We start from the raw sequence: 25,811 nt of genomic DNA, 5'->3' as shown, positions 1-25,811 counted from the left end.
ACTTAGGAATATATGTGATTTTGGAATGAAACAAGCATTCTGAAAGGCTGAGGACAAACACAATAAGGCAGGGTGAATCAGCAGTGTTAGGAGAGTAGAGTTAGGCAGATCACAAGTTGGCCAAAGTATGACTTAGGCATTATATGCTATGAGGCTAACGATGTGTAGAAAGTTTGGCAAATGTGACTTATATATCATTATAAAGGTCACTGCTCTATCAGACAGATGGTAAAAGAATATGGTCATTATCCACTTTTTAAAATAAAGGCATGGTTAGTATCATGCCAGTATGACCACATCTGTATAAAAGTGTAGATTGCATAAAGGTAGGGTAAGTGATTTTCTTTGATTAACATAAGTGTCAAATGGCTCTATATTCTGATAGCACTCATTGCTATAGCGTGTTTGCACTTTATTAAACAGAAAATGCATTTTCAGGTCAGGATACCAATTTTATCCAATCAGGATAGAGAACTCAGACAGGATACAGATTACACAAGTGAAATAGGAAGTGATAACACAAAGAAATTGGAACTGGAACACTATAAAATGAAGCTGATAAATGGGTACTCTCCTGATTGGCTGAAACTCTGCACTCTGGTTGGTTGGGGAAATGAAACACTTCCTATACCGGGTACACCGACCCGCTGGTCCAGGCTTTTATTTTTTAGCAAAACTAAACAATAAAAGCCTGGAGATCGTGTCTACTGCCAAGTTAACTCCTGTTGGTCTTGTGGAGGTTGTAGACAAACTGTCTCCTCCAATACACATTCTTTTCACCTGACTGTCAGGGTATTATGTGTACAGAGGAACATACTATCTCTCCCAGTTCCGCTCACCAACTTGTAGGAGTCACTACCGCTGCGACCGGGTACCCTCCCCTGCCAGCTTCCTACCATAGACAAAAAGGATGGACAAAGTTACGCCCATAGACGCTACAGACTGTAAATGAAGCCTATTTTTCAGCAATTTAAATTCCGCCATATTTCTTTATCTGGAGCACAGAAATGAATGCTATTGGTTGGGACCAGAGCAGGGGTGGGGAATTAATGCTATTGGTTGTGTAACTTGTCAATCAAATCATCACAAGGTAGCCACGCCCCTCCTACAGCATACCGTACTTTATCATCAATTTTAAAATAAATGGGACCATAATTTACCAAAACGCATATCATGTTGATTGAAAGAAGACTTTAAACTAGCGACTGGAAGTGGAAGCATATAGTATTTATGACAATGTTTATTAAGGTAATAAAATCAAGTTCGGCAAAAACCCACCCGCTTGAATGGAGAGTAATTCTTTCTGACACCAGCAGGTATGAACTGAATGAAACTGGCCCCTTGCTTCCCACCCATGGATTTGGGCGCCCAGCCAAGCCGGAGGCACTATGGAGGCACCCCACTATGGACATTTACCCCTGGGTGCACCCAGGTGACCCTATTGCTTCCCCATTAGCTACTTAAAGGGATATTTCACTTTGGGGTAATTTTAACGTCTACTCAGACACGCCCCCTTCCTATACAACCCCATTGTAACTTAAAACTCCATTTTAACCATGATAGATTCATCGAAAACACCCTTCTTTGGTTCTGGTGACTCATACTGCCCTCCTAATACATGAGGGGGCCTCCTTTTTTGGGGGCGGTGTAGCCGCCCCCTATAAGTGAGTTTTGGACACCGACCAAAACAATTGTGTACCCCCTAACCCTTCCATTGTTAATGCAAATCGATACTTTTTTCATATCAGCCAATCACATTACAGCTAGTGTCATCACCACTAACTGTAATGTGATTGGCTGACTTTGCAAATTCAGGACTGTGATTGGCTAGCAAAACACATGACACATGTGCAGCCCTATGAATAGCAGTATGGACTTTAAAAAAAGTAATTTATCCTTTTTTTAAAGTGAGTCATGTTGTGATGACCACACACCGCCCACTTCACACTGGGTGTGATTTTTTATTGTATATAAAAGTACAAAAAAAAGAGTAAAGAACTATAAAAAATAATTGAAAAAAGTAATTGAAAAAACAGTTGGAGTTAAACAGTTACAATGGGTTTGTATAGGAAGGGGGCATGTCTGATAAAATGAATATTAAATATCTAAATACTGAATCAAGCAACTTAAAAACTGTCCGGGGTGCTCCCAAAAGCCTGAGTAGACATTAAAATGACCCCAAACATGTTTGAAAGGGAAATATCCCTTTAAACCCCAAAGGGTTGAGCGAAGTTCCTCAGGGCTCTATGCTAGTGTCTTTTGAGTTTTCTGTTATTGTGGGGAAAGCTTTCGCTGAAAATAGCCGATCGACAAGCTCACAACGCTTCACAACACGACGCGATCTTGTCGATCTGCTATTTTCTGCAAAAGCTTTCCCCCACAATACGGATGCTGGGTTTTAAGTGGATAATGAAGTTGAGAAAATGTGACAGAGTCGTTATAGTGAATAGTGAATATCAGCATTTAGACTGCAAAAATTGCGATCACACTTTTATGTCATATCGCCCAGCTCTGCATCTATGAGTGTGCGTTAATGTCTGTATGTGTGTGTGATACTGTGCAGCGTAACCGATGAATCTATTCTATTGTTATAAGAACCACAACAGCAGTGTACAGTATAAGTTGTTTCTTATAACAATGTCAACACAGATATATTTGCCAGAAATATATACACAATAATACATTGAACAGGCTTTCACAGGCAAGACAGCCAAGGGCATTTAAAGGGTAAGGTGTGATTTATTTATTTATCTTTTTTTCATCCTGGGTCCAATTCTCCTAGCTGATGAGTTTCACATGCTTTGTCCAATGCCTTCATGTGCAGTGTAAACTACTTTACATCTTAGTGCTGAAAGTATCAAATAGACTATTAACTGGATGTTATGTGGTGTGATTGTAATAATTAAACACTATAAGCATTAGTGTATTGTGCTATATAAGGTTTGTGTGTTTTTTTTAAATGACCGCTGGGCACGATGAAAACAACTAGGGAAATAGGCCAGGTTGAAAAAAAAGACATCCTTTAAACCATTAAGCCTTAAGGTCTTCAGGTGTGCCTATGAATAGGCAGACAAACAAAAAAACAAGAGTTGCTTTTAATTTCTTCAAATCACTCTTGAGAAATAATACAAAGAAGAAAGCCGTCAACACCCTGACAAAACCTCACAAACAAGCAAAAGAACAATAAAGAAACATTATTTTTGGCTGAATAAATTAGTTTACAAAAACATAGATTACAATAACATGAAAAATAATACGCGGTGAAATAACCAGTGCAATGTTACCAGTGCCGTACACTTTACTTACGTGACATCTCACTGTCTGTCTTCCCATTCACTTTGAAGTCCCACCCATAGTTTAGCAAAAGCTTTTTCACCCTCCCTCACTTTGTTTTCCTCACATTAACACATTGACTGCCAAGATATTAAACATAGTTTTTTATCCTCATGCCAGAGTAATTACCTTAAATCCACAATCGCTGAAACGCTGTGGAAGAACATTCCAACCGCGATCCGCCATTTTGGGGTTACGACCAGTTGAAAACGGGTGGTTTTCAATGCAAAAAATAAGAAACTGAGTTAGAGGTGTTTTTGTGAAAATCGCATCATTGGGATGGATGGCTTCCTGTTTTTTTGGAATGACGTCACATCCGACTACTTCTTCTCTGAGTGACGATCGATCATTCCAAAGCTGTGTTAGGTCGCCCCTTAGCCATCTTGGCAATCAATGTGTTAAATAACGTGGACAGGGGGGTTCATCAGGGAAGACTGTTCTTTACTAGAAGGTTCCAGGGGGTGCAGTTTGCAGTGTCCAATGAACAGAGAGAGACTGGCCAGTTCAGTTCGGACTGCTGTGTTCACACCCACAGACTTCCTCTCTCTCCTCCGCTGGTTTAAGTGGAAGAGGTTGGTTGGGGGGGGGGGGCGAGTGTTATCCCTGTCAGGGTCTGTTCTCAGCATTTGGCCCCGTGACCCAGCAAACCTGAACGCGTTCCTCTTTCTCCGACAGACAGAAATGAATGAACCAGGCTTTACATGGTGGTCTCTTCCCATTCCAACTCAACGTCACCTGTGATCACATAAGACATAATTAGGTGGAGGGCGCACTGCAAGAAAAGAGGCATTAATGGGCATTTTTGGGCATTTACAGTTGCTCAGTAAACCTGCAGTTTGCTGGTGTTTTTGTACGTAATTGGAAATTTACAGTTGAAAATGTTTACTGTGAAATACGTCTATATACTTTGGAAATCAGTGATTTACCGTTCCTCTGCCAGACAAAGACCCAGCAGGAGACTGGCCATTTCCTTTGACATCCAAATTCACTCTTTGTTTAAAGAGGGGGTCTCTCTCTCCCTCTCCCCATTACCAAAGCAAAAATGGAACAAAACAAAACTATACTTTTCAATGTTTTTGTTAAGGGCTTAAAAAAGGGCTTCATTTGTTAATCTTTTTTTTATATATAATCTAAGTGAATAAGAATATTTCCCATATCTGTTCACCGAATAGGTGACTGACTTAATGGTGTGTGTGTGTGTGTGTGTGTGTGTGTGTGTGTGTGTGTGTGTGTGTGTGTGTGTGTGTGTGTGTGTGTGTGTGTGTGTGTGTGTGCGCGTGCGTGCGTGTGTCCACCTTTGCCTGTGTGTCACGCTTGGGCCCTGGGCCAGACTTTGGACATGTCTGCTTTATGTGCTGCTGCGGGTATCTTACCTACTGTACACTGTTACGACCTGGCTCGTAGGCCATAACAAAAAGGAGGAAGACACACGGCTGGTCTAAAAGTGTATACAATAATATCATATATTTAACTTAAATATAACAAAGAATGGCATGGAGTGTGTTAGTCTGTAGAATCAGTAAGTGAGTGGATGTGTGCAAACCAAAGACTAAACTGAAGAAGACCAAATTAGTTGCTGCTATATCGCTGTTGTCGAAAAGAAACCTCTTATCTCCATATTCAAACTTATGTTTTTTATTAGATAAACGCCCTACTTCTTCATACTACAGCGTCACACAAAAGCATCAAATTCTTTTTTAAATGGAATCCTGAAAAGTAACTGTTTTGGACACAAGTTTTTCAGAAAACCCAATGCCCAGCCTGCAGGACCTGTGGGAAGACACTCAAAGACAGACAGGGGAGTAGCCTAAGCAAGCGAGCTTGCTTGAGGTGTGAAGGGGGATGGTGTGTGTGTGTGTGTGTGTGTGTGTGTGTGTGTGTGTGTGTGTGTGTGTGTGTGTGTGTGTGTGTGTGTGTGTGTGTGTGTGTGTGTGTGTGTGTGTGTGTGTGTGTGTGTGTGTGTGTGTGTGTGTGTGTGTGTGTGTGTGTGTGTGTGTGTGTGTGTGAGTGTGAGACAGAGAGAGAGAGAGAGAGAGAGAGAGAGAGAGAGACACGGGTGTTCATTTACAGCAGCACAGGTTATGTTGATAAAGGCTGGTGATGTTTGCTTTTATGCATTATTGCACATTTACCTTAAGACAGGCAAGCCCATTGTATTTAGTATTCAGTTAGTATTTTATTGTTATTTATTTATTGTTTATTTGGTCAGGCATTTCTCAGGACAGCTAAAGGTCCTTATTTGGGCCCTTCCAGGACCCCATTGAGTCCCTTTGTTCACCAAATTCAAATCAGAAAAGGAGCCAAGCAGAGAGGAGTGAAAACTAAGAAAGTAAGTGGATTTACATGCTGTACAGATCTCTTTAAGTTATAGATTATTGTGTATTCCTTTGTTTGATTTTGATTGAATACTTTATTAGCAGTTTGCTAAAAAAAAAGAGCAAGTAACCTACAGTTCAATACAAGGTCTGCTAAGAGGATTTTAAACCCCAAAAAGCCTATGGCTTGTTTACATCAAGCTAAACACAAGCTAAACTTTATTTTCATGCTGTTTTATGCTGCTCAGTTTGGGTATTCTTCCTGCTTGTCTTGGTTGAATTATTATAGTATGCTAGCTAAGCTATTAGCTGAAACTTTTACATGTGCTACAACATATTTATTGATTTGTTTTATTTTATCTAAGTAGGTAATTGTGTTAGCCTTTCACATACAGTTCAAAAGCTTAAATGCTAGGTTTTGAACAGGTCGGGGGTGGGGTGGAGGTGTCTACAGTCTGCAGTCTGCACTCTGAAACTGGCTTCTCTGGAATCAAGTCAACTAACATATACTGCTTTTTAGACTTTTACTGGGGCCAGTTAAACATTGCAGTCACATGTAGGTTCTCTTTTAGAGCAGTGTAGATGTGGAATTGTGTTGTTTGTGTAGATAAACAACTAAATAGATCCTAATTGTGTTTTCCTTGTATTTCAGCGGCTTGCAGGACTCTCTTTGAGTCTCTGAGAAGAAGCCATCGCCTGGACCAACCAGAGAATGCTGACCAGAAGAAAAAGATGAATGCCTCAATGAAGAGCCGACAGAGAAGATTGAGGGTAAGTTATATGGAACTGTTTGTAAGATGTTTTTTTGTTTTACATTCTGTGTTCCTGTAATAATGGTAATGTAATACATAATTTAATTGCTATTCTATGTTTTACAGTTGATGACCACCAGGACTGCATGTCTGGAGTCTGATGGAGAAAGGGCCGTGTGGGCGCACGCAGGCCCAGATGAAGAGGACGGCATCGTAGATGGACGGGCGGTGTGGATTGTTTCATCTCCACCCGAGAGAGATGAGGAGCTTTCTGCTTTATGCCAGGTGCTTCAGGAGAGGAAAGACAACCGAAGAGACCCGCGTTCCCTTCATCACCACCGCGTGCGGCGAGACACACTGGCACAGAACAGCTCATTTTTAGCTCTCTTACACAGTAACTAAGTTGTCCAGTTTGGTGGAGGGACTCCAAAGACAAGAAAGGCCGTTCAGCGAGACACTGCCTGAGAGACAGAACTACAATTTCTTTTTGTTATTATTGTCCCCTTTGTGGGAGTTTTGTACAACTTCTGGGGGTCCCTGGAAAAAAACATTTGGAGATGGGGATTTTTTTTTTTACTGTTTTAGAAGATATTTGTAGAATCCCCAGAAACAAAGATTTGAGTAACAAGTGTTCGCTTTAAGAAAATATATATATTCAAAGATTTGCACAAATTTTCCACGATTTTGGAGCAGATTTGGTTCCATTTGTACACTCTCAGAGTTACAGACCCGTAAGGGTCCATTTGGTTCCATTTGTACACTCTCAGAGTTACAGACCCATAAGGGTCCATTTGGTTCCTATCCATCATTTAGCTGGGGACCCCCTGGAACCCCCTCAAGGACCCCTGGGGATTTTTTGTTTTTACTGTTTTAGAAGATATTTGTAGAATCCCCAGAAACAAAGATTTGAGTAACAAATGTTCGCTTTAAGAAAATATATATATTCAAAGATTTGCACACATTTTCCACGATTTTGGAGCAGATTTGGTTCCATTTGTACACTCTCAGAGTTACAGACCCATAAGGGTCCATTTGGTTCCTATCCATCATTTAGCTGGGGACCCCCTGGAACCCCCTCAAAGACCCCGGGGGATTTTTTTTTTACTGTTTTAGAAGATATTTGTAGAATCCCCAGAAACAAAGATTTGAGTAACAAATGTTCGCTTTAAGAAAATATATATATATTCATATGTTTTTTTTTTTATCAATAAACACAATTTACCTGACTGAGATTGTTGCCTATTTGTTTTCAGAATCATGTATGTGTGTGTGTGTGTGTGTGTGTGTGTGTGTGTGTGTGTGTGTGTGTGTGTGTGTATATAACTAAATAAATGCATACATAACATATAAAAAAAAAATATATATATATATATATATATATATATATATATATATATATATATATATATATATATATATATATATATATATATATATATATATATATATATATATATATATATATATATATATATATATATATATATATATATATAAATAAATAAAATAAGGGGGGGGGGAACCCCCCCCCAAGATCCCTAGGAGGGGGGGTCACCTTGTGAGCCCCCCCCCCCCCCACACAATGTGACCCCCAAAATGAGGGCGGGATGCCCACCTACGTCACAGCCAATCATACGTGGCTTAGTGCACATGCTCAGTAGCATTACTCGAGATAGGGAGGGGGGATCTCCCCCCTACCAAATTGTGGAAATCTAGGTCAGGGCTGAAGGTGTGATTTTCTGGCAGCAACCCCAGCAGGGGGTCACGCATACTTAATTTGGTACCATACAGGAGTTTACCGACCTACAAAACTTTGAGTTTTCCGAGTGGAAAACTCTTGTAAATTCTTGTAAATTCTCTGAGTTTACATCTCATATTCATCGGTTTTCATAGCCGGAAACCTTGTTTTTTTTGCAGTGGCGGGTGTGTGTGTGTGTGCGCGTGCGTGAGTGAGTGAGTGAGTGAGTGAGTGCGTGTACAGTATGTGTGTGTATGTATTGTTCACCTTCCATAGTGTCCAGTGAGTCCATTTTCTCCAGGGCAGAATAGTTGACAAACCAAATAGACTGACTGTTGCCTTTGCTGTTCAGCAAATCCAAGGTACTTTGGTGCAGGAACATGTACTGGGCCTGAACGCACACATGCCCCCCCCCACACACACACGTTAAACAAATTCATTTAAATGATTCATTCTTATTTTTTAAACGGGAGGACGCGGTGCCTCTGACCCACTCCTCCCACCCAACACTTCCCGCTTTCAGGTGCCTCCCCAGCCCGTAGGAGTATGAGCAGTTACATACAGTACATCACCCTCCACGCCCGGCTTTTGAACACGGGCCAACTGTGATACTGACCATGATATTGTCATGATACTGACCATGATGCCGACATGATTACATTGTGATTGCCAACAGTTAATCGACAGTTGCAGCCATATTTGCATGAACTCACCAGATTCTGTACCATACACATCCTCTCGCTGCGCAGCTCAGCCACCAGGCCGTACACGTCCACAAAGTCATGATCGGCGACGTGTTGAATGAGGTGGTCCAGAGCAATGAACACACCGGTTCTACCAACACCGGCACTAAGGGAACAAACCCACAAACACTTCATTTTCCAGGTACAATGAAAGCCCGCAGGAATTTGACTTTGTGACAGTGAAGGATACACAACAAAACATGACTGGAATAAAAAGACACAACAGAAGCAGTACAAGTCAAGCAAAACAATACATTTGGCAGAAACAAGTGGGCTGTGTCCTCCAAAGTGGTTTCCCCCAGAAAGGCGCTCTTCTAAGATGCCCACCTGGGAGCGCTTGTGGATGCTTTGGAGACACAGTGATTTTTCATCTGAGACAAACTGGTTGTCAGGCAAACCAAACCAACCGTCTCATAGCAGAAGTAAACATGACGGCACAAGGTAGAGTACTTGCTCTGGATGTATGGAGAGTACTGAGATTGCAACCTAGATTTTGAGATCGACAAATCTCGGTGACTAGTATCATCACGCTTGTATTGAAAAGTTAAAAAAAACAGCACTACAAATACATTTAAATACAATCAAATACATACATACGTATTTAGTCAAATGTAAAACAACAATAAACAGTATGGACATGGACAAACTATGAACCTTCTCCAACTCAACTAAGTAATAGTTGTGATTAGGTCCAACTGCTATTCATCCATCTCTTCAGGGGGGACCTAAAGAAAGAGCTAATTAGACTTAAGGTTTGCAGGAAACCCATTCCACATTACTGCTGCAGAGTATAAAAAGTGGTTCTTTCCAATGCAGCTTTTAAATCTAAAAGGTACAACATTGATGGAGCTTGCACTTGTGGAATGGTTGTGAACATCATTTACCTTGGAAAAGTAATTGAATTTATGATCCTGTACACATTTTCATTTGTGATACTCTCTTCTCCACCCTGAGCTACTTGAGGCTATTCAAATGAGAAAGGTGTGTTCTGGGATGGAGTTTTTAGTACTTTGGTAATTTATTAATGGTAATAATTACACCATTTAGTGATTCATTTTGTGAGGTTTGCAGCTTTTTTTCAGTATCTTGGGGACGTCTTATACCAGAAAGTGCAGACATAGCCTAATCAAGATGACATTGTACAAGAGCCCCTGCCAATATTTCAAGAGCACTATTTATAAACATGGATATTTTGGCACAAACTTTTGCTCTTTGATTAACCTTAGAGACTTTTAGTGCCATATACTCCATATATTTTATTGTCTAATATGCAGGCCAATTAAGTAACTGCTTCCTTGGCTGAAACTTCAAAGTCACCAACTACAACAGGGGACTTCTTCAGCTTTGCATTAGATCCAGAGAGAATCAACTGAGTTTTGCCAAGGTGGAGGCAACTGGAAACCAGAGCCTTCCAATGTTAAATTCAAGTCAATTCCCCTTCTACTGTGATTTGTTGAGCACTATCTAATTAGCAATGTTCCTACATAACGGGTGACTGATTTTGGAAATCAGGCTCAAATCAGGTTCAAATGGAAGCCTCCCAGACTGGGAAGTGAAGTAAAAAAAAAGAAGACTGAAAGTGCATCCTCAGCAAAAAAGGAACAGTTGGCAATCACAGTCAGGCTGACTTCATGTCATTAACATAATACAAAGAATAGAGGACCTAAACTAGTCCCTTGAGGGGCCTCACATGTTAGTGGCAGTGGTGAGGATATGGTGCCATTCCCATCAAACACTTGTTCTCTACCTCCCAGGTAAGACCTCACCTAAATATTTCCCCATGCCTACTTCTGCTCTGATTAGATCTGTCAGATAGAGTAGACAGGTAGCCTACAGTATGTGTAGAATGGGGTAGTCTGAAACCAGACTGAAATTCAAATAGAAGGTTGTGACAGGACAAGTAGTCGTCAATTTGTCTATATATGATCCTTTCTATTACCTTTGATACAGAGCACAAAAACCGGACGGTAGTTCCCAGGATCTAATTTGCATCCCTTTTTGTGAAGAAGAATTATTCTTCCCATTTTAATTCTTGTGGAATTCTTGTTTGATTGAGAGGTTTGTTAATAAAAGCTATGCAGGGTGTAATGACTTCCGCTGCATCTTGTTAGACTCTGGTGAGGATATTGTCATGACTCATTGCTTTTGAGAGTTTTAGGGCTTTGAGCTTTTTCAGTACAATTTCTTCAGTCACATTTTTCTTTAAAATACGTAGGCCTGGGCTCCTTTCAGTTTGTAAAATGACTCTACATGTCTTTCTCCATAGAACCCTGATGGACTAGGCAATTTATTCATGAGAGTATTAGCTATAGAGTACTGACGTCACTCGTTCATCCCCAGGTTCGTAAAGTAATTTTGCTATGGAGAATAACATTGGGTCATCATAGAATCGTCTCATATAAGAATTGTGGTCCAAAAATAAACAAACCGTCTCGGCGATATTGTCAGGGAGGAGGTTCTCTATCGTTTATGATAGTCAGTCACTTATGTTTGATACAGTCTGTTTCTGGCGAAAGTTTTACTAATTCGGCGGAAGTAACATTAGCGTTTTCTCACCGTCAGTTGATGCTTCATATCCATAAGAGTAAAACCACCGGGGTCATTTGTTTATTTTTGGAACACAGTTCTTATTTGAAGCAATATTAAATACGTCTATGGGGATTCAGAATGGGGGTTGGAAAACCGCGAACCAGGTAGACAAACCTAGGATGTGTAAATTACGTCAGACTTCGTGCTCTATAGTTGAGAAATAAAGGTGAAACAACAACTCTTTGTCTTGCCCCTCCTCCAGTGTTATTGGACAGCTGGATAAAAAGTGACAGAGATGAGCGTTCTACCCAAAGCGGGAACATTTTTCAACTCTGGGCGCGATGAAAACACCAAATGCTCATGCTCAATGCAGAATAGACACACAACACCTCGTCCTGCTGCTATTTAGCATTCTGTAAATATGTGGCGCTCCCATTGAAAACAATTCAAAACATACACTGGCCTCAGGAAAGAAACGGAGACAGCCAGCCTTAAGGTGAAGTAAATCTAATTGGTGCAGGTGTAGTATGCATACAAGCAGAGAGAAAGCAAACACCAGTGTGAGGGAATAATGAGATGAATGCCAACTATTAACCACTTAAAGCTGTAACTTTCCTCCTCTGCCCCGGATTTGAAGCCGGTTTCCTGCGCAAGTGCTGACATTCTTACCATTGAGATAATAGAGCCGGCCTGCTTGATTGGGGGATAAATGAATCTTGACCATCAGGTCAAAATTCGTGTCAGATCCTATATCTAGGTGAGACATGACCTTTGACACGATCTAAATGTCTCAATAGAAGAGCAGGTAGACAAAATACAACCACCCCAATTATAAGTTATATTGTATTAACATACTTTAGCATACAAAATTTCATTTTATTCATAAAAAAAAGTGACAGTGCCGCTGTAAACCCTATAGACTTACTGTAGTAAACTGGACCTGAGTTGGCTCTGTACTTGGGACCGCTTTTTTTTTCGTCTAAAGTACACCCAATCTCTTCCCCAAAAATAGCCGAGCTTGTATGTCGGCAATTTTTTGCTAATGTTCCCCCCAGAATATGGAGGCTCAAGTGGTTAATTTCATTTCCACTCTGTGTGCTTCTCTGTCTGATGGCTCTGGCAAGTACCGGCCATTTGCAGGCCTCTGTGATAGCCCAGGGCCATAAGCTGGAGACACAGGATGATGGGAAGGCAGGAAGAATGGACACAATACCAATCAGAGCTCTCCTTCTCTCACCCCTCCTCTAAGGTCATAAACACCCTGTTTCTGGAAATGGATATACATGTATGCCTAGCAGGGTAGGGAGCAGGGGAATTGTGCATCCTAATGCTAACGGTGTGGGTTCTCATGGGAGCGCTCCTATTAGACAGACTGTCTCATCACATCGTATCATATCATCCACGTAGAAGTCATCTTTGAGTAATATTGAAATTTCTACAACACAGTTATACACTAAAACGTGGGAGACAGTTGTTGTGCTGTACCTGCAGTGTACCACTATAGTGGTGTTGCTCTCATGCCTGTTGGCTCTGACGGCTTTGACAAACTGGATGAGTGTGCTGCTGGACTCTGGGACTCCATGCTCAGGCCATGATGTGTAGTTGAAATGGCGGACCACCATGCAGTCCCCGTACTACACCAGACATAAGACAGAAAGACTTCAGTTGTACCATCAATTAATTCACCTGTCTATGGTTTCATACAGTACATTGGGTGTGTGTGTGTGTGTGTGTGTGTGTGTGTGTGTGTGTGTGTGCGTGTGCGTGTGCGTGTGTGTGTGTGTGTGTGCGTGTGCATGTGTGTGCGTGTGCGTGTGACATTTGTATTGAACCTAGACACTTCTATGTAATTTTATCATTATCCGGAGCTGTATGTGTGCCATGCTTTATAGATGTGACAACTAGAGTGTATAAAACATTAGATTTTCACATGCTGTATCTGACCTGTGTGTGTGCATTCATGCTTGCGTACGCACGTGTGTGTGTGTGTGTGTGTGTGTGTGTGTGTGTGTGTGTGTGTGTGTGTGTGTGTGTGTGTGTGTGTGTGAATAGTTACCTATTTAAAACTTTTTACTTCCCGATTTCCCCCCAATTTTCTCACCAACCGTGTACGGTTGTGGCTTTATGTAAATAAACCATATAAATAAACCCATGTTCATTTACTAACCCATGTAAATAAAGTGGTTAACCTTATTTTGATGCTATATTAACTAGCTTTGATGGGGACCCCCTGCAACCCCGTCAAGGACCCCTGGGGGTCCCAGGACCCCACTTTGAGAACCCCTGGACTAGGCCTCTTATGAAAACAATGACATTGAAAATGAAAATGAAACATTTTGCACAGCGACCCTTCAGAGCAGTGTGTACTCTCCTTCACCTACACTGTAAAACCAAATCAAATCCAAGAGCAGTAGAGGCTAGACTAAAAGACTTGACAAGCAACAAGCAGCTAGCCAGTCACGGCGCAACCGACCCTTCAGTGCAGACAATATGATCGATATAATTGCTTGCCTCTGGAATCAATGTACAGCACTACAGAATGGCACTGGAAAACAAACAGCTTTAAGAAAAAACCTAATGAGTTCAGGTGTAACAACAATTAGACCAATCTGATCTAACATTGCAATGTGTGTCAGTGTGTGACTGTTACAGTATGTTAGCATCATCATTGCTGTTTTTTTTCTTTGGCCTTTTTTATGCCTTTATTGATAGGATAGTAGGTTGCCAGGAAATGGGGAGAGAGATTGGGAGTGACATGCAGCAAAGGCCGTCGGGACTCGAACCCGCGACGCGCTGTCAGGCTACTTTGGAGCCTAGGTGCCCGGACCGCTACGCCAGCGATCCGGGCCTGTGTCATCTTTGCTCGCTTTACCCTTTCTACTTTCAGCGCCCTGACGGTCCAGTCAGGATAAACATCCTCCGCCTGTTTGGTGATGATAATGTCACCAAACACTGTCACTGGCTTGTTGTCCTCTGGCCAGTACTGGTGACACCGGTTCTGAAATGTTGCACGCATACACACAAACAGAAACACACACATAGTGGGATATTAGTTTGCAGTGGCAAATATGACTATGCTATTGGAATTGCATATATGCACAAAACGCACACACAAGCTACACTAAACCTGTGCGCGTGCGTGCACACACACACTGCACAGACACTCGCACACAATTTTTGTGCACCAGTACTTCAAACACCTCACTGATAAAACTTCTATGCAGTGGTGGAAAAAGTACTCAAATGTTTTACTTAAGTAAAAGTGTCAATACTGCTATGTAGAAGTACTCTGTTACAAGTAAAAGTCTGGAATTCATATTTTACTTGAGTAAAAGTACAATAGTATTGGTATCAAAATGTACTTAAAGTACCAAAAGTAAAAGTACTAAAATGTTTGAAAATAGCAGATGAGATGAGTATAGACAATTGGAAATACTCCAGTAAAGTAAAAGTACCTCAACATTGTACTCAAGTACAGTGCTTGAGTACATGTACTTAGTTACTTTACACCACTGCTTCTATGCTTCTGTTCAGCAGTCAAGCCACTTGGCAGAGAGGAGAAATGGAAAGAAGCTGACAAGCTGCAAGAGCAACAGCCTTGAGGAGCAGCACACCTTCACATGAATTAATTCAATTCAATCTTAATTAGCGGACTCAGGTCCATAGAAATACGTACAAAGAATAAAAATAAAAGAAACACGACAGGCAATAAAATCATTCAAAGTGTAAAATAAACACTTAACTTAACCCACAGGCATTTTAGCCAGTTCATTTAATATATTTAAAATTCTATTATTAATCCAACTACATCACTATAGTATTGAAATTAACTAGTTAAATTAGTTAACTGTTAGTTTAACATTTGGAAGAATCAAACACTGCAGTCTCAGGCTGTCTCTTTTTTCATCGAAGCCAGCTAAATTGAATTTCAAACTGATCGAATTGAAATGTCATAAAATAAAAAAATGATAGTAATGAATGTGTTAATGTGGCAAAACTGTTGTGGCTGAGTGCATTCATGGAGACGAGCACACTTTTCTAGTTTCTGTATACTGTATAGTATTCTGTAAAATGTTAGGTTCTGCCCTATGAGGGTTTCATATTTCTATGCGTCAGGGGGTTTGGAGGTTCAGATTGTTCCGGAGTATCATGGGAGCAGAGCCACATCTCCATCAAATAAATAATGCAATAGCGTTGCAATAAATAAAGTTATCATCTTGACGAGAGTGTCTGACTCTCATGATAGTGCTTCGCAGTTCGTGCCTGCTGTTGTAGCACTTCAATCAACCCCAGAACACAACACCTGCCTGTGCATACAACTAGAAAATGTCTGAGTGTTAGATAGATGTTGTGTAGTCTCGCATAGCCAGCCCGCTGATCTTGCTCCACTCCAAATGGAGGTCTGAAGAAACAAATTTGAAACAGTGGATAGAATGAACGTGCAGCTCACTCGATTGGGGCGTTGCTAAACTGTGAACAAGACCAGATTCCGTCTCTTGTTTTTCTGACTGGGTCTTAGCCAAAGTTTCAACAGTTCATACTGTATCTATCAGCAAAATTGGAAGAGAAATGTATTAAAAAATTGCCTGAGGTATGTGTAATGCACAATATAAACAAACACATTACATATCAACAACTTTTGTTGGTGTAAAGTTACTTGCTGCAGTCGCCATGTTTGTTTCACTGAGTAGTAGTTTAATGTGGACAATATACACACACACACACACACACACTACGCACGCACACTTTTGATACATTGAGTCTGCATTCCAGTTTTCAGTAGCAGATACGACACTAATGGTGCTATTAGTGCCATACTGGAGTACCCAACCAAACTGAACCACCAAGCTCCATCCTCTGCATGCCATCACAGATGGTGTCCTCTGTAGCGGCATTACATCTCACATGACATACCCTGCCTTTCTCATAACACTGTGTGAGCATGGCGATTGTGCGCGTCCCTGTTTCCCATATCATCCTCCAGAAGTCAGCCACTGTGCCAGGGAGAGGTCCCTGGGTTGCTATGAACTCATTAGGACACAGATAGCCCTGTAGAGAAAGACAGACAGACAGACAGACAGACAGACAGACAGACAGACAGACAGACAGACAGACAGACAGACAGACAGACAGGCAGACAGACAGAGGGAGAGAGGCAGAGGGAGTGAGAAAGAGAACAAGAGACAGAGAGCAGACTCCTCTAATTACAGCAGATGGGTGTCGTGTTAACATAACTGGTGTCATAAGAGATGAGTGGAATTGGGCCCTGCAGGTTGGCTGGTAGGACTTTAGTGGTACTCACTGAGATGAAGCTGGCGTTGATGTAGTCAGAGCCGGGCATGCCTGGCTCAGACAGCAGCTTCACTCTGTTGTTATTGTCTGGACACAGTCGATGCAGAAACATGTTTAGAGACACGCACAAAATATATGGTCAATCAATGTTCAAGGTTCAAAAATGTTGACCGACATTGTTAACTTCTTGACACACAGTTTTTACTTGTAGGGGTGGCGATTATATTTGCGCCCCCGTGATTCTGTGAGTATCTAATCTCTGACACCGCTGGACCGATCTGCAGGCAAACTCCCAGCAGGCCAAGGAAGAACCTCCACCCCACATATAACAGGCCGCTTCACGTTTTGGCCTATAAAATAACTCTTGAACCGTAGGTCGTGCAATCACTCTGGATTCCTTGGATCATAACACAACTCTCCATATAGGCCATGCCCTTTTCTGCCAGACGAGATTTTCTTCCATTTTTTATTTTCTTGAAAACAAACCTGGGTAGGCAACCTGGCCTGGCGGAGATCTGTCTCAGAGTAGCGCACTTTTCTAGTCGTTTCTTTTCCCTCATCATTTTTATGTTCTATTGTGTTTCTTGCAAAAATGTTTCTTTGTTTTTCTTTGATGTTATGTAAAGCATGTTGTAGGCTAACTGCTACAAAAATAAAGATTGTTGTTGTTATTATTATTTTTATTACATAGACAGACAGGTACAATAGATCTAGATACTGCAGTTCCAGGCAGATCTCGATCCTTGACGGTTTACGTCACTTACAAGGTTTGATGTTGGTGAATCGGTTCTTGGATCGGTTCCAGGGCAGGTCAGCGTCTGATGTGGCCAGGTCCTGTAACAGCTTGGGCAGCTCCTGAGGAGGTGAGATGCTAGACAAGTCAGCATGCAGCCAGTATACACACACACACACATGACATACAGTATAGTACACGCTCACGCACACATTGTGACACAACCCCATCCCAATGCATAAGGTATCAGATGATGAAGCTACATACAGAAAATTGCTCCTGGAACTTGGCATTGTCATTGGCACAGAGGTCCTCCACATGCTGCATGAAAGACTTCTTATTGACAGGCCTAGCAAGGAGGGAGAGAGAGAAAAAGCTGAAGAAATATCACCCCAACAGCCAAGAACTATTTATAGTAAATTAATTATAGATTACAAGTACATAATACCAACCAGAACGGCACATACTGTACGCCTACAGCTGCTAAATAATTACATTCAATTCAAAGGTGACTTACTTGAGTGATTTTCTGTAGCTCAGGAGCCTGTGTTAAAATAAATACAGGCACAAATAAGCCATGGCAATGTGTCGTTACTGTATGGATATTGCACAGCCAGCACACACTTATATCATAACATAATAACGCTATGTGATTTATTTATCTATTTTTTAATATTTGAAAATATTTGCCCTATATTGACAGAATAGGGATGCCAGGTTGAAAGTGGTTAACTCAGTAATTATGGTCGGGCATGCATTATTCATGTCCACACGGGTTCACACGGGTCCTCATTAAAGGCAGTCAACATCTTATGTTTGAGCAGGGGAAATGCAGCCCCTATCTTTCTCCAGTCCCCTGAATCTGGAACTGAGGAGGTCTAACTTTGATGTTTTATTCCAGATGCTAGTCTACATGGGAGCAGAACTGAACTAAGCAGTTGATCACTAGTTTGCACTCTCCATTCTTCCCTTATTACTGAGGACCAGGGGCGCAGCAGCACCTCGTGCACTGGTAAAACGCTTCCTAACTAGCCCTCCTTGTTATTCCCAATGCCTTGTTATATTTAGTGGTGCAAAAAATGTAATCAAATAATCTATCTATATATATACAATTTGAATCCTGCGCCATGTCGGTTGTCCGTATGCGACGCCAGTGTGACGGTGTGACGTAATCTGACATCACGATGACAACGCCAGTGTGACGTAATCTCACGACAGCATGACATCACATGACATCACATCCTACCTATAAATTCTAGGATGCCGTCAGATCGCACCAGTTCGACGGCTTCCATAGTGATAAATAGTAATAATCTATACAAGGAACTCTCTCCACCACAAGAACTCTCTCCACCACAATGACGACAACTTCACCAAAGCCACAACGGCTGGAGATACAACGCCAGACATGGCGCACTGCAAAGTGAACGACGCGTCACGCTAGACGTAGCGGCCCGAACTTCTAGTTTAGATACATTTTTCCTTGTCATTGTAGGCGTCAGCATGCCCATATATGAGATATCCATGCCCATTTATGGGCATATACGGATGACATCAGGAGTCTCCGCCGGTCATCGAATTATTGGTTTAGGAATGCGACAAAAACAAAAAAATCTCCATGAATTCATGGGGTGTGTAATTGATAGAAAATAAGTATTTTTTTGGGTGAACTACTCCTTTAAATGGTTAATCAGATTAATTGATATAGTCATTCATAAAAAAAATATTGATATGTTCTGTAAAAACAAAAAACACATAATCAACAATTGCAGTTCTAGTTATATCTAAATGTTTTTTTCTGCAGAGAATGCACACAATGCTATCACTCAGCAGGACTGCTAAGCAAGGGATGAAATCAAACAAGCGACATTAGTAATGCGTTCCAACTCGAGCAAACAAATCTGAGCAGCCTAGCAATCATGCAACACCCGCTTCAACCATCAGCACAGATGGATGACTATGATATAAACAAATTGAAACTGTCGCAGTGACAACAAACACACACACACACACACACACACACACACACACACACACACACACACACACACACACACACACACACACACATACACACACACACACAAAGAGAGTGGTACACACCCAAACCCCAACTTACTGGATGACATATATCTCTTTCCGTCTAAAGAAGAAGGAAGAGTACCTGCAGTGAGAGAGAGGGCTGTGTGAGAGAGAAGCAAAGCACAGCTGGGCATCCCTGGATGGGGCAAAGTGCAGGTGTAGCGAGGGTGTCGCAGGGAATGTGACTGCATTTAGGCCTCATTCATAAAAATGTTCTCTACCTTTATATTAACTTCATAGCCAATATGAGGAAAAATATCATGTGAAAAATACACTTCGAACAGTAGACATTAGTTTTATCTTTTGGTATTTCACTTAAACATGAACATTTGGTGATTTCAATAACCCAAATAAAATGTGGCCATTTTTGTTTAAAAGATTTTTATCAAAGAGGCAGCAAGGAAAGTTGTGCGTGAATGTCATATATTGTGTGGTAAGGAAAACCACATTTGTGAATTGTGAAGTTGGAGAACATGCAGATGCACGCACACAAACACACACAGTCTAACCGGTTCAGTTTTTCTTCTTTCAGCTCCAGGTCAGCCACAGCGATCAGCTGGTCCAGTTTGTATTTGGTCTCTATGATCTCTGCTTCTCGGGGTGAGTAAGTCTCTCCTTCTTTCTTACGCTGATGGAACCTGACATTGGATGAGGCAAATGTCAATCACTCATATGCCAATGTGATAGACACAGAATACAATTATGAGTGTTAATTTAACTGAGAGTGTACAAATGGAACCAGATGGACCCTTACCCATTTGTAATGCTGAGGGCCCTATCTGCCACCCAGTGCAAAGTGGTGCTAACGGGCAGCATAATTGTCATTGCTATCTTCTGACCAGCGCAGTTGTCATTTTTACGCTTGGTGCCCCCAAATGATCAAATGATCTTGCGCTTATTTATCACCCATGGGTGTGCTCACTGTGCTGGTCATAAAATAGGGTGTCAAGGCGTAGCTTCTTCTTAAAGACAATGTAATGGTAGTACACACTCTGATTTATCAAATGCCCAAAATACAGCCATGAATAATTCAGAGGCTTAATACCATGATGATTATGATGATCATAATCATCATTGATGATTATCATTGATGATTATGATGATTATAATAATCATCATAAAGTTCTGGAAAATAGTCTTTTTTGATGAGAATTTGTCAAGTGGGCAGTATTTTGTATGCGTTTCTGGGGATATTGAGTGTGATATTTTAAAATAGAACTGCAGCAAGGCCCTGAATCTTATTTTGATACATCCCCCTATGTGTCAGGATACTCCATGCCAAATTTCATACCTATATGACTATTAATGCCCCTGTTGTACCTTAGTATTTGCATTTAAATAATTTCTCCAGAAACATATACCAAAAAAATTGGTTTTGGGGCCCCTGAGGCCAAACGGCCCGAGTTGGGGATGTTCAGTATCAACTTGGGATGGCCCAAGGTATAGGCTAATAGTGAAAAAAAGTTAGCAGAAAACATCCTGAGAGGTGGGCCTGCCTCCAGGACTAGAAGGAGTTGGTTGGGGCGGACAAGGATGTGAAGCAGAACACAGTAGTCGATCGAGTGATCGCATGGGGAATTATACTGTGGGGATTGCAACGAGGATTGGCTGTGCTGAGTAGAGGCAGGTGTAGTAGATACGGGTGATTGTGAATGGGAAGCGGCAGGTGTGGTAGATAGGGAAGCGATTGAGAACGGGGAGTGGCTGTGATAAGCAGAGGGTGGTCTCTACTCCTGAACTTGCGTTGAACACAACTTCATAATTGGCACGGACATTTTACAGAGATTTCTTTGGCTATTCAAAAATAGCAGATCTACAAGCTCATAGCACGGCACAGAGTGCCACACTATGAGCTTGTAGATCTGCTATTTTTGAAAAATTGTGAACATTTTGGATTATATATTTTTTTAAGCGAACGTTTGAAAAATATTTAGTTCCAGGAACCCCCAGAAGCAAAGATTTGAGTTACAAATGTAGCCAAATAAATCTAAAAACGACACACAGATGCGTTCACGGTCTTAAAGAGTTAAAACCTGCACCATACTGTAGATCGTTCGAACAGGGCCCTGAGGGTTAAATGAACATTCAGGATTTTCCAGTGCGGAGAATGGAGCAGCCCTACTACGTTTAGGAGACTCACTTGACCGAGGCACAGATGATGATGATGAGAACCACAGCGAGGAAGAAGGAGAGGAGCACGCCCAGAATGATCTGTTGATCTCTGCTCAACACCCCGTCCGCTGGAGAAACACAATGCAAAACATCACCATCGTGTGTTTTTGTATAGATGTATTTTGGAGTAGAAGTGAGACAGGGATGGAGCTGGCTTACCTGAGGTTCTGATGTGCTCAGAATACTCAGAGTCAGTGTACTGATCCTGGATGTTGGTTGCTCGAAATTTAAACCTGTTGAACACAAGCCAGCAGTCAGAGGGGGAGTGGAGGCAATGCGCGTTGTTTTTGTTTACTGTACAAATGGATGACATTACAACCATGTACCCTTTTGTTTGGCACTTTTCTCATTAAAGGACTTGAATTAATCAATTCACCCATTTATCCTTTCACGTCATAGGCATTTGGAATTACGCACCTGCATGGGCGTATACAATTATTTATTTTGTTTTGTGTAAAAGAGTTGTTAATTTAACAAGAGTATAACAAGAAAAGGTCTAATATAAAGGCGTGGCTTCCATGTGGATTTCGGAGTTGGACAAATTTGAGTCATACATCCCAATATGACTGCCATTGACTTCCAACATAAGGTTTTAAACAGTTAAGTATACCAAAAATATAAAACATGTGAAAAGAATGCAGGGATTAACTTCCTTGACCCACTTAGCCTGATTATCAGACTGAAGCTGCGTGGAGCTTCAGTCTGACATTGGCTCCAGTGTAGGCGATTACAAGGGGGAGGTGATTAGAATTTCCCTAAACCAATTATAATTGGTTTCAAATTTCCCTAAACCAATCACAAGGGATCCCCATCACCACCTCTGACTCTCATTGGACGGTACTTTTTGTACCGAATAAATCCTAGGCTCACATTACAACACCAGACCAAGAGGGGCAGTCCACTCAGAGAGTGGGCGGGGTCTATGGTCTGGAACCAGACTATGACCCACTGGCAATGTGTACAATAATAATAATGCATTTTATTTATAACGCACTTTTTCAAATCTCAAAGTGCTACAGAATTAAAATCAAGGCATAGCGGAAAAAAACAATCAAAGAGAAAGTGATAATAATAATAATGAAAAAACAAGTACAAGAGACATTTCTAGACTAAAAATGGGTATAAAACAAACTACAACTAGGGCACTGACAAAAGGACAAAGATCACAGTAAGATTAAAAAAACGCTTTGTTAAAAAGGTACGTTTTGAGTCCGTTTTTAAAACTGTCTGTGGACTGGGGCGCTCTCAGGTGTACAGGGAGGGCGTTCCACAAACTTGGGGCTGAGTAGTGCACAATGCACTGATTGGACCAGCGGTTTGCGAGATTAGCGCCGTACAGACAGACAGACACACAGACACACAGACACACACACACACACACACACACACACACACACACACACACAAACACACACACACACACACACACACACACACACACACACAGACTATTAGACCCTATTCTAGACGGCTGGCTCAGCCCCTAGTAGGTAGTAGCTAGTAGTGTAAAAACAGACCTGCATGGGGCCAGTTTTATTTAACCATAACTGTATATGGAAGAGACACGCATAGTCTTAGTTTTAATGAGTGTTTGCACAAGGTGTGTTACATTGGTGTTTGTGTGTGCTATACTCACACATAGACAGTGCTTGGCTTCAGAGGGCCATTGCAGTACTTGCTGGCCTTGTCCTCCATACAGTCTTCATCCTCTCCTATCACATACGTGTCCGTTGTGAGCTCTTTGCGTCCAAGTGAAGAAGACGCGCTACGACCGTCTCCGACGAAGATGCACGCGCCCTTGTGTGTGTCCCTGTCCTCACACAGTGGGTTTGGGAACCCCTCGTCCGTCAGGTAAGGGGTGGGCTGGTCTAAAAACGCATTTTTCCAATCGGTCAAGTCCTTGCTATCCATCACTGCATAAAAGGACAGATGTGTTAGGGCGGTGAGTCAGTGGTGGCAGTGGTGTAAAGTAATTATGTACATTTACTCAAGTTCTGTACTTAAGTACAATTTCGAGGTACTTTCACTCTAGCGGAGCACTTCCAATTTCTCTACTTTTACTTCTACTCCACTACATCTCAGAGGCAAATATTGTACTTTTACTCCACTACAATTATTTGAAAACTTAAAGTTACTAGTTACTTTGCAGATATAAATCATTACATTATAAAACATCCATCAACCACTATATCCCTATTTTATACCTAGGCTATTTGAAAATAGCCGATCTACAAGCTCACAAAGCGTCGCGATGCGATGCGTTGTGAGCTTGTACTGTAGATCTGCTATTTTCAAACATTTTAGTACTTTTACTTTTGGTGCTTTAAGTACATTTTGATGCCAATACTTTTGTACTTTTACTCAAGTCAATTTTAAATTCCGGACTTTTACTTGTAACAGAGTATTTCTACATTGCAGTATTGATACTTTTACTTAAGAAAAACATTTGAGTACTTTTTCCACCACTGGTCAGTGGTCTATATACATAACAACATCAGCTTGATTGCCCTTGGCTTTGGGAATTTAGGGGGAAAAAAAAGAAAGAGTTAGGCAAATAGCCCAAGGACTCGTACCCCCCGACTCGGCAACGATGACCTGAATGCGTCTGATCGGCCCGTTGTCATCTCTATAGAAACAGGCGGGCATGCGGACTGTGATGCTCCTGTGGGTTACCATGGTAACCCCTCCACGGCCCTGCACCACTTGGGGTGTTTGAGCCGGCTTGGCCGGGGCTGGAATACACACACAAACGCACACGCGCACACACGCGCACGCACACACACACACACACACACACACACACACACACACACACACACACACACACACACACACACACACACACACACACACACACACACACACACACACACACACACAGTCTGAAGAGTCAAACAAGCAAACAAACTGCAGTAAAGGGTGGGCAAACACTGCACACAGCGGTTCACTAAGCCTGCTGAAATCCTCTTGCGGTGAATTACATGTGTTCTGCTGGGTGGCTGTACCTTTGATGCCTGTTGTTAGATTGACCTCTGCGCTGGGCGGACTTTGGCCCGCCCCGTTCACCGCTACAATCTGGAAAACGCACGTAGAGATGAGAGGGCTTTAGAGGCAGGTGGAGGTTGTGAATGAATGGCAGTGCACATGAATGAAACAGGTCAATGGGGTCTGAATGGCTGGGAGGGAACAATGGATCGTGTCAGAGGATCCTGTGAATGTGACACTGGAGGGTGCAATGCATCCACTCATCCATCCTTCTTACCCACCTACAGTACCTATATCTATCCATCCATCCATCCATCCATCCATCTACCCAGTGGTGTAAAGTACATTTACTCAAGTACACTTTTGAGGAAGTTTTACTTTACTGGAGTATTTCCCATTTTCAGTACTTTTACTTCTACTCCACTACATCTCAGAGGCAAATATTGTGCTTTTACTCCACTTCAATAATTTGAAAACCTTAGTCACTAGTTACTTTGCAGATATAAATGATGACATAATAAAACATACATTAACCACTTTAGCCCTATTTTATACCTAGGCTATTTGAAAATAGCAGATCTACAAGCTCACACCGTAGATCTGCTATGTTCAAATATTCTAGGTCTTTTACTTTTGGTACTTTAAGTACATTTTGATACCATACTTTTTTTTACGTAAAATATTAATTCCGGACTTTTACTTGTAACAGAGTGCTTTACAATACATTGCAGTATTGATACTTCTACTTAAGTAAAACATTTGAGTACTTTTTCCACCACTGCTATTCATCCATCCATCCATCCATCCATGCATCTATCCTGACCCGTATGGTGTAGTTGTTTCCTCCCTTCAGACAATCTATGGCGGAGCTCAGCGTCTGGTTGTTGCTCTTGGTGAAGTTGAGCAGGTTGATGGTCATGACTATCTTGCCACGCTGGTACACCTGTGCTATGTAGGCGCTGATGTTCCCGTTAGGCTCCTCCGGGGGGTTAAAGGACAACTGCACGCCGGTCACTGACCCGGGTTTTATGACGAAGGCCAGGTTCTTGGGCGGGTCCTTGGGTACTATAGAGGGGGGACGGGGAGAACACCCCTTTAGTTGTATCTTCGTAAAACAGCAAAGCTTGTAATTTTGAG

General features: G+C 41.7%; 1 protein-coding gene and 1 long non-coding RNA gene across 2 annotated transcripts in view; one reads left to right on the top strand and one right to left on the bottom strand.

Annotated features, from left to right (window-relative positions):
* Nucleotides 1–3,749: 3,749 nt before the first annotated feature.
* Nucleotides 3,750–25,811, bottom strand: part of ptprq (protein tyrosine phosphatase receptor type Q) — a gene marked incomplete at its 5' end in the record, with an annotated part of 81,953 nt that continues 59,891 nt past the window's right edge. The window contains 18 exons of the mRNA XM_084059582.1: nt 3,750–4,068; nt 8,406–8,529; nt 8,852–8,987; nt 12,896–13,044; nt 14,283–14,408; nt 16,325–16,459; nt 16,713–16,789; nt 17,467–17,557; nt 17,703–17,784; nt 17,953–17,979; nt 19,555–19,599; nt 20,027–20,155; nt 21,658–21,757; nt 21,849–21,922; nt 23,326–23,602; nt 24,263–24,421; nt 24,695–24,764; nt 25,498–25,739. Of these exons, the coding sequence (XP_083915708.1) occupies nt 4,031–4,068; nt 8,406–8,529; nt 8,852–8,987; nt 12,896–13,044; nt 14,283–14,408; nt 16,325–16,459; nt 16,713–16,789; nt 17,467–17,557; nt 17,703–17,784; nt 17,953–17,979; nt 19,555–19,599; nt 20,027–20,155; nt 21,658–21,757; nt 21,849–21,922; nt 23,326–23,602; nt 24,263–24,421; nt 24,695–24,764; nt 25,498–25,739 (2,081 nt within the window). The 3' untranslated portion in view covers nt 3,750–4,030. The remainder of the gene's footprint in view (nt 4,069–8,405; nt 8,530–8,851; nt 8,988–12,895; nt 13,045–14,282; nt 14,409–16,324; nt 16,460–16,712; nt 16,790–17,466; nt 17,558–17,702; nt 17,785–17,952; nt 17,980–19,554; nt 19,600–20,026; nt 20,156–21,657; nt 21,758–21,848; nt 21,923–23,325; nt 23,603–24,262; nt 24,422–24,694; nt 24,765–25,497; nt 25,740–25,811) is intronic.
* Nucleotides 5,486–6,786, top strand: LOC311047400. The gene is made up of 3 exons (XR_014600982.1): nt 5,486–5,662; nt 6,301–6,419; nt 6,527–6,786. It is a non-coding gene; the product is annotated as an uncharacterized lncRNA (long non-coding RNA).

The sequence above is a fragment of the Gymnoscopelus microlampas genome (genome assembly GCF_963454915.1).
Source record: "Gymnoscopelus microlampas genome assembly, chromosome: 6".
In the NCBI taxonomy this organism is placed as follows: Eukaryota; Metazoa; Chordata; class Actinopteri; order Myctophiformes; family Myctophidae; genus Gymnoscopelus; species Gymnoscopelus microlampas.
This window is presented reverse-complemented; position numbering and strand designations above follow the sequence as displayed.